This window comes from Gossypium hirsutum, chromosome A03 (genome assembly GCF_007990345.1).
Source record: "Gossypium hirsutum isolate 1008001.06 chromosome A03, Gossypium_hirsutum_v2.1, whole genome shotgun sequence".
NCBI lineage: Eukaryota > Viridiplantae > Streptophyta > Magnoliopsida > Malvales > Malvaceae > Gossypium > Gossypium hirsutum.
This window is the reverse complement of record NC_053426.1, coordinates 3,062,994-3,072,728: the sequence shown is the minus strand read 5'-3', so window position 1 is coordinate 3,072,728 and position 9,735 is coordinate 3,062,994. Positions and strand designations below refer to the sequence as shown.

At 30.3% G+C, this 9,735-nt stretch overlaps 1 protein-coding gene across 1 annotated transcript; it reads right to left on the bottom strand.

The window, feature by feature from the left end:
• Positions 1 to 6,847: 6,847 nt before the first annotated feature.
• Positions 6,848 to 9,037, bottom strand: LOC107963673 (protein DETOXIFICATION 49). Its single transcript, XM_041105721.1, has one exon. It carries the CDS (start codon positions 8,647 to 8,649, stop codon positions 7,087 to 7,089), a length of 1,563 nt encoding a protein of 520 aa, XP_040961655.1. The 5' UTR covers positions 8,650 to 9,037; the 3' UTR covers positions 6,848 to 7,086.
• Positions 9,038 to 9,735: the final 698 nt, after the last annotated feature.

Genomic DNA, 9,735 nt, shown 5'->3' with positions numbered 1-9,735 from the left:
TAGCAGATATTTAGAAGCTGAAGCAACTACATATAATGAATATATATATATATAGTCTTCATTTTATTCACTAATTTAAGCTTAAAGCAAAATCTAACATGAGAAAATTATTGTATTATATAATATTATTTATTTTTTAAACAATTTAATTAAAGTTAAATTGGAGAAATTATTTTCTACACCTTTCCCACCACATTATCTATGATCCATTTCCAAGTATTTAATGATATTTTAACAATTTTCCTATGTCATTGATACATAATTTTGATAATTTTTTTTATCCTGAATCCCGAACCCTAAAACCGAACTCCGAACTTTAAACCCTAAATCCTGAACTCTCCGAACCCAAACTTGATCAGGGTTTGAAGTTCGAGGTTTGGGTTTAGGGTTCAAGTTTGGGGTTTAGTGAATTAAAATAATAAGACAAAGCCCGAACAACAAACGTAAATAGTATAACTCGAACCCAAACCACACTTAGAGCAATGAACGCCCTAACCATCATGCCATCACACATGAGATTGTCTTGTTATTTCCTTTGGCTTCAATAAAACTAAGAGGGTAAAATATCTATCAAAATATTTATAGGGCTCATTTGACTTTTTATTTAATTATATTTGAGCTCATTTTGAAAATGATTTAATTGGTCAAAATCGGAATTATTTATGTTTCTGAAATCAAGCATATCTGGCTCTTTGTTGTTTTCTTCATATTTTTTTAATTGTTGTTTTTTTTCTCAAATTAAAATACTTAAAATAAGTCGAGGACAAAGAAGATAATATAGTTAATTAACTAATTAATACGATTTAGATTATTAATTAATTAGTTTGACTTTGGGGGAGATAATAGTTTATATACTTTGTATAAAAAATGTGCATGGGGCGGCCAAATACATGGATCATGATTCAAATGTGGACATCATAATCCATGCATGCATGTAACAATCACAAAATTTGCTTTTCTTATCCTTAATGTTTATTTATATTTAATTTTCGACCCCGTTGTATTGGTAAAGGTTGAGCTTATATGCATGTTTAGGTTCGAGTTTTATCATGCGTAAATTATCACACGTGGGAGTTTCAATCTAAATTTTATTTTGATTTAAGTCTTACCATATGTGGGTTAGGTCTAGTTAGGAGTGTAAATGAGATACTAGTGCTCATAAGCTACTAGAGTTTGACTCGAAAAAAATTCGAATTCAACTCATGAGCCTTATCGAACTTTTCACATGTTTATATTATTAAATTACATTATTACCTTTAATATATCTTAAGACAAATAGCTCGATTATATCTTGAGGCAAACTCGAGTTTAAAAATAGGTGTTTGATCGATTTCAAATTAAATTTCAGATTGAAACTAGATAGCGTTCCAACTTCACCCGACTTGATTACCCCTAATCATAATTATACAAATGTAAAATTGTGTTTGTATATTGTAGTAATTGATTTAAGCATTAATTATTATATTATTTCTGTAAAAGACAAGCATGTCAAGTTAATGTAAGAATTAGTGGAATGATTATGCTTAATCCACCGCCGACTGGATATTTAATTTTGTGTTAAGAAAGGTGCGTTACATGCATATAACATATGTGTTGAATTTTTTTCTTCTTCTCATTTTAATATGCTCAACATTATTTTAATTTAAAGTAAAAATAAATAAAATTTAGTACAAATATAATATAATATATCATATTAATGAGATTTAAATAAAATTATAATAAAACCCGATGTGATAGCCTAATATTCATCGCTTCAGATGTGACTTGAGTTCGAATTGCATTAATCAAGTTGGTTGTTGGCAGGGGCGTAGCTAAGGGGGGGCTGGCATGGGCCCCGGCCCCCCTAAAATGGAAAATTGTATTTTAGGCCCTTGAAATTTTTTAAAAATTTTAAATTAGTAAAGGTAAAATTACACTTTGGCCCCCCTAAAATTATAAAAATTCAATTTAATCCTTTAAAAATTATAAAAATATAAACTATAAAAAATTAAAATTTCATCCGGCCCCCCCTAAAAAAATTTTCTGACTTCGCCTCTGGTTGTTCGAGTTTTACCCTATTATTATAATTTACCAAAAACAAATTTTAATAAAAAAAATACAAATATAATATAAATCTATGAATCATTAGAATCTTATTTTGGGTACCTAATTCTATAAACAATTTCAGAAGTTATTATTTGATACTTTAAAACGTGGTGAAGAAATTAAGTATTCCTAATTAATTTGTTTAGCATTATCTATTGTGAAACATCATTATGTATTTTATTCTTCATGGCAATAAATTTTGATTGGAATCTATTCTCAATAGTTTTTAAGAGAACAAAAAAGGCCCTTAAACTATTATAATATATTTAATCAAGTCCTTATATTTATTTTATAGATAAATAAGCTTTTAAACTATTACAATATATTTGGTATACTGGCGGTGGAAATTTTTAATTTCACAAGTAAATTTGAGATTTTGTCATGTGTTCTTAAGATGTATTTAAAAAATTTTAAAAATAAATAAATAGAACATGTCAAAATCTCAATCTCAACCCCCATTATACAGTTAAAAGCTTCCGCCTGTGTACCAAATAATTACATTTTTAATTAAAGTAATTTTGTTAGTTTTTAAAATTTATACACATGTCATAATTTTATTAGTTACAAATATTTAATCTAAATCTCTTACCGAGAACTCAAATGTATGGTAAATATTTTTAATCTCATACATTTGAGTGTTTAATAAGAGATTTAGATTAAATGTTTGTAACTGATAAAATTATGATCTGTGTAAAAATTTAAAAGATAATAATAATAAATATTTTAGTTAAAATTAAGGGTTGTAATGGGTAAAAATATATAAATTAGGGGTTTATTTAACAATAAAAATAAGCGTAAGGGCTTGTTTAAACATGGTATAGTAGTTTACCGGGCTTATTTATATATACACACATAGAGAAAGAGAGATCTACTTATACAGTATAAAAATTAAAGTAATTTTACATACTTTTGTAATTATTATTATATGATTAATATTTTAACGACTCAACAGCTATATCATAAAAATATATATATAGGTAAAGCTAAAGTTAATAAATATTAAATGGTTAAATATTTTGTTACTCCTAGTTCTACAAAATTTGAGATTTAGTCCCTATACTTTAAAAGTTAAAAAAATAATCCTGCAATTTTTTTAATTTAAAAATCCTAGTCCAACTATTATCTTCAATAGTAATTTTTTTATCAAAATTTGTCAACTTAACCTGTTTATTTTTGTCAATTATATGCCATGCCATATAAGGGTAGCCTAATGAACATATGAAGTTGACAATTTTTTATGGAAAATACCAACAATTTTAATAATTGGATTGAAATTTCCAAATAAAAAATTAGGAGAACTTATTTTTTAACTTTTTAAGTACAATGATTAAATCTCAAATTTCATGAAAGTAGAAGGGTTAACAACATATTTTAACCATATTAAATACCATTAAGCTTTAAATTTAGAATAAGAAGCAAAATAATAATAAAATTGTAACTTATGACATTGTTGGAAGCAGTAATTACAAACACCGAATATAAACTTTAATATGAATATGGAGAATACAAAAAAAAGTTAAAATATGCCATAAGTCCCTATATTCTTCACAAATTTAGAATTTAATATATGTACTTTTATTTTTAGAATTTAGTCCCTCTATTTTTTAAATTTTAAAATTTAAGTCCAACTGTTAACATTGTTAGAATTACTTTCCTAAATTTAAATTAATTGCAACATCATTTTTTTTTAATTTTAAAATATTACATCAATAAATTTAACATAAAAAATGTAACAATACTAACTATTTGACCTAATTTGAAATCTAAAAAATAAAAAGACAAAATTCGTGAAAACAATCAACAGCTCCATCTTGAACAGACTCAATCTTTGCCCTAAAATCAGCCACTTTGTTTGCTTCTGTTGAAATAAAACAACCATTAATCTTTAATTAACCAGGATTTGGGACAAAATAGAAAAATCGAAAGGTTTGTTGAGCCGGCGCCACCCTCTTGTCTTTTCATTACATGTTATTAATCAGAGGCTTCGACGGCTGCTGGCTGGTAAGATTTTCACATTTCTGGTGCAAAATGTTGTAATACAATGGACTAAAATAAAATGTTTCACAAATAAATTTTGTGCAAATTGCGCCGACATGATTATGTGAGTGCTTAATTTAGCATTATTAGACGGCTAGTTATAGTAATAAAAAAAATAGTTGTAGAAAATGCTATCAATTGTCAACCTTGGAATAAATAAATAAATAATCCTAAAATTTGGCTCAATATTTTAAAACTAGATAGGGTCAACCTAATTAATTAATGGGTGTTTCTACAAATGTCAAAAGGTGACTGATTAATTAAAATTATCATTTTATTTTGGGAGAGGAATCGTGAACCAGAGCTAATTTAATCACTAATTAATCAAAGTTTTAATTGACTTTCATTAATTTAAACATAATTAATTTAATTAAGGGATTTTGGGTGGTTGTCATTTGGATTCCTTACAACAAAATCATGTATAAAAAAATAAGCTTATAAATAAAGCTGTGTGATATTCATTTTGAAGACATGACAAAATCCATGGGTAAACTATCTTTAACGTCCTTGTATTGTAGGGGCTAGATTAAATTAACCCCTTAATTAAATAGATTAATTTGGTCCTTACATTATTAAAAAGAATTAAATAAAGTCAATTTGTAATAGAGTTAACATTTACTGTATAAAATATGTCTTAAAAATTATTTTTTTAATTACAGTTCAATTCCCAAATGACATTTTTTAAACAGTAAATGATTTATTCTAGTGAGTTATTCAGTTATTTAAATGATTGGATCAAAAATTTATCAAGATATCAATTCAGAGAGAGACATTTAACCGTTGACTCGCGAACCAAAACAAGCTAGTTGAACCGTTTTTTTAAAAACATATTTTATTTTTATGAAGTTTTTAATATGATTTATTTAATTGAACTATACGAAACGGTCAAATCGGCAAACTATCGATGTAACCAGTTTAACCATTGATCCGGCCTTGGTTATTTGATGCTTTATGAATGTAATGAATGAAGTTTTTTTTTTTTAATATATCCAGAGTTCATGTCTGTTTTACGATTCATAAAAATAAATCCTTTCGAGGTTCATAATTGCTCCTTTCAACAATAATATAATGATTGATTTTGATATATCAATTTTCAAATAAATTGCTCAAACTCTAGTTGAAATAGTTAAAAAATATTCCCAACTCAAGTTTGATTAAAATAGGATATTTCTTCGAATCGTAACTAAGATTTGAATGCATTCAACGATAAAATCGTTTATCAGATTCTAATTTCGCCCATACAATTATATTTTTAATTTCTTTAAAATATTAATAATTTAATAATTAAATTTAAAAATTATAATTTATAGCCTCAAAAAAATAATAAAATTAATTCACATAAGAATAAAACATTTAAATTTTATCTAAAAGGAAGAGGCAAGGCATAATGGCAGTACTCGTAGTTAGTTTTAGAAAATGAAAAAACTGCCAAATGCCGGTACAACAACAGTTACAGTATCCCATAATTCAGTTGCTTCAAGATTTTTCTCTTTAAAAAGAGGATAAAGACAACATCGGATTTGGTAACAAAAATTTTCTTACGTCATAATTATGATGAAAGGCTTCTACGTTCACATTATTAAACCCTGTTATTTCACATGTGTTTTTGTTGACAATGTGAAAGAATGTTCTTAGATGTAAGAAAATTTATATGTGATAGCAGACAATTATATTTAGGTCCTGTATGAATTATTACATGCATAATGTTATATCAGTTTATTAATGAAGATTAAAATTTTAAATAAAATTAAAATAATATTAATAAAAATTGTGACTAGGTAGGGTTGGATTTGTCATCAAAGTTCAAATTTACTTTTGTTAAGTGGATTGATGGAAGAATGAAATGAAGTGACCTGGTTCAAATAACCCATGGAAGGGAAAAGGATAGTCATCCACGGAGTCGGCAGTCGCAAATGGTGACCAGTTTGGGGCAGACTAAGTGGCACGTTTTGAATCCAAGAAACCGACATCAATGTTTTTTTAGAAACATATTAGGAAATAAACACTAAATACCAACTCTACACGAGCCCTTTTCCACTATAAACTCGCCAACTACGATGTTGATTTCCTGACTAATCATTTTTTGCCCCCAAAAAGGAAGTTTCTACTTTTCCCCAACACTGCCCATGTTACATTTTCAATCATAAAGTCTAGATTTTGGATTTCAACTTAGAACATGACATTAATAAAAATGATAATTACGAATATTAAAAGAATTTAATTTTTATAAATTATAAATGAGATGCAGTCATAAACTTTGAAAAGAATTAATTTTCCTGGATGGTAAGAGAAGTAGTTGTAAAACTGACCCTGGTCTCATGGTTAAATGGGAAAATATCGATTTAGTCTCCCTTATAATATAAATAATTTAAGTTTAGTTTTTTAGCTTTCAAATAAATAAAAATTTTACATTTTTGAATGTAATTTAAGCATTTTAGCATAATATTTAATCTTGGCTGTTCCAAAATTTTATAATTTTAATTTGACCTCCTCAAATTAAATTTCTGTAGGCAACCATAAACCATAAAAAATATTGGTTTTTATAGATAGTTATATACTTCAAAATAATTTAATTTTCATGATTCATAAGAGAAGGATAACCTTAAACTCTGAAAAGATTTAGTTTTCATTGACTATAAGGAAGGGGCAGCTATGAACCTCAAAAAGATTTAGGCTCGTAAAAAGTAAGGGAGAGGCAACCAAGAAATTTCGAAAGAATTTTAATTTTTATGGACAATAAAATAGATATAGAAGATAACTTGATTTTAAAAAAAAAATCTAAATATAAAATTCTATTTTAAACTAAGAAAATAAAGTACCCTGCGCCAAATTTTGTTTTATCCTCTGAATTTCAATTCTATACATGAATCGGAGCTAAATAACATTCTAGGTAATAATGTTTTGACAAAATTCACAAGAAAAAGGAAAAAAATGGTTAGAAAAATCATTCACGTCTGATCCAAATCAGACAAGTTCATTGTCGTGGTTTATGTCATGTAATAAGGGCGAAGATTCTTTGGAATCCGAATCAGCTTTGTTGTTGTCATTATCATCCACAGGGACGGCCCTGGTCAGTTCTTGAGCTCTCTTGGCTTGAATGTCCCAGTTGGTTCGAGTCACAACCAGCAACAGGGTCACCATACACGACGCTTGTGCGGCTAAAAGCCCAAGCCAAAGACCTTTGAAATCGAACCCGACGAAGAAACTTAACCACACCGCGATCGGCATGCCGACGAGGTAAAAGCATCCTAGGTTGATGTTGGCTCCTAGTTTTGGTCTCGCGGTGCCTCTTAAAACACCACACCCGGTTGTTTGCGGGCAGTTTCCGAGCTCGCAAAGGCCAAGAATCGGCAACACCGTTGATGTCAAAGCAATGATCTCCGGGTCTTGGGTGAACATTGTAGCCCATTTTTTCCTAACCAGTATAGCGAACAGCAATGCCGAAAGTCCTATCATTGAGCTCGAGGAAAGACCAACGATCGCAGCCAGTTTAGCCTTGTTTGGATTGTTAGCTCCAAGCTCGTTCCCAACTCTAGTCGAAACACCGAAGCTTAACGACGATGGGAAAATGTATATCAACGAAGTGGTTTGAATCAAAATCCCCATCGAAGCCACGGTTGCTTGCGGGTTCAACAACAAACCACAAAGCAAAATCATGATCTCGTACCACCACCATTCGAGACAAACCGAAATGCAACTCGGGATCGATAAATTCAACAAATCTTTCCATCCTTTCAAGCACTCACACGAGATCCCGCCCCACGTTTTCTTGTACACGCCAGAGATTTTAACGTAAACGATCAGCGAAAACACGAGGTTGAAATTAGTCCAAATCGATCCTAAAGCGACGCCTTTGATCCCGAGATTCAAGACCGAAACGAGCAAGTAGTTGATCGGAATGTGAAGGAGGATAGCCAAAGTAGAACAATATGTGAGAGGCAGAGTTATAGATTGAGCCCTCAAATATGTTCGCAGAGGATGTAAAAAAGATTGTGCTAAAAGATCAGGCAAGCAATAAAGAATGTAAGAATGAGCTTCATTGGCAATGTTTTCATCTTGTCCACAGAAGAGCAGAATCTTTTTCATGTTGGACCATAAAGAAGCTATCAAAATTGAAGTCAATAAAAGCACAAGTATCATTCTTTGCATGGTGAGGCCAAGTAGTTTATATCTTTTAGCACCAAAAGCTTGGCCACAAATGGGTTCCATTCCCATGGCTAAACCGGAAAGAACCGAGTAACCGGTGATGTTGGCGAATCCGATAGCGAGCGAACCGCCGGCTAAAGCTAGTTCCCCTAAACGACCAAGGAACAACATGGAAATCATGGAACGAGAGTAAAGCAAAAGACCTGTTAATACCATAGGCAAAGCTATGTTGGATATACACTTTGCTTCTTCAATAACAAGAGACAGACATGTCTTTTGTGGTGTTGGGTCCTTGGGATTCAAAAGTGTTGCTAACATGTCTGTTTCTGGTACTTCAATGGAAGTAACCTTTCCATGGTCCAAACCCTGTTTGCAGCACATGATTGAGAGAGGATTTTTTGGGGTTAACGAACGAATGAGAGAGAGAGAGAAAGAGAGAAGGGTAAGTGATGATGGGATTGGCTGCTGAGCTTTGGTGGGTTTATATGGTGTTTTTAGAGACAGGGGGGGAAACAGTCCACAATCAAGGACGGCAGTTTTATAAACAAAAGAAAAATAAAAAGGGGGATGGAAAAAGAGATTATAACAAATTAGGGGTTTCAAATTCTAATTGAAAAATGGTTTAAGGGAAACACAATTCAAGCCTTCCTTTTCTGACCGACCGCGAGATGTTTACTGTTGGGTTTGGGGCCTGCAAATGTGTGAAACTATTTATCTCTAAACATTTCTACATCAAATCATAAGTATGCTTTACATGTGTCATGTATTTATGCGAGGACCTGTTTTTAAACTATTTCCCTTTGTTTAATAAAGTTCTAAACATGGTCAATTTCTACTTTTGCCTCTTTTACTATTCTTATATTTAAGATTTAGTATTTATATTTTAATTTAATAGAATTTAATCATTTACTTTGATAATGTCATTAGTTAGCGTAAATTGTACTTAAGTTGCCCACTGATGCCATATGAAGGCATGGATTTAAATCCCACTGAAAGTAAATGTTGAGATTTCTTTGGTGAGTGAAGATGATCCTCTTTGTAGACCCTTTAAGGCTCTTGTTGAAGGTGGGAGGCAATTTTGGGGATAAAATCAAACATAAACACTTTGGGCCGAATAGCCTGCAAAACTTGGTAGGCTTAGCTTGACTTGGGTCGAGCTTAGAGAATATTAATTTGTCTCCTTTAAATAATAAAAAAATTAATTTTAAATTTAATTATAAAAATATAAAAATATTTTTTTGAATAGTGAAGTGAGGTTTTTTGGGCAAGCCTAAGCTTGAAAAGTTTTTGAAATAGGGTCATGACTTGACCGAACACTTGAATAGATCTATTCGGGCTCAATGCCAAACATGTTGAGGAAGTTTGTCAGACTTCGACAAATGACACTTGACAAACTTCTTCTTGAGCGGTCCAAATACCCTAATATAAAAATATCATGATACATAAATTAATGCATATATGATATGA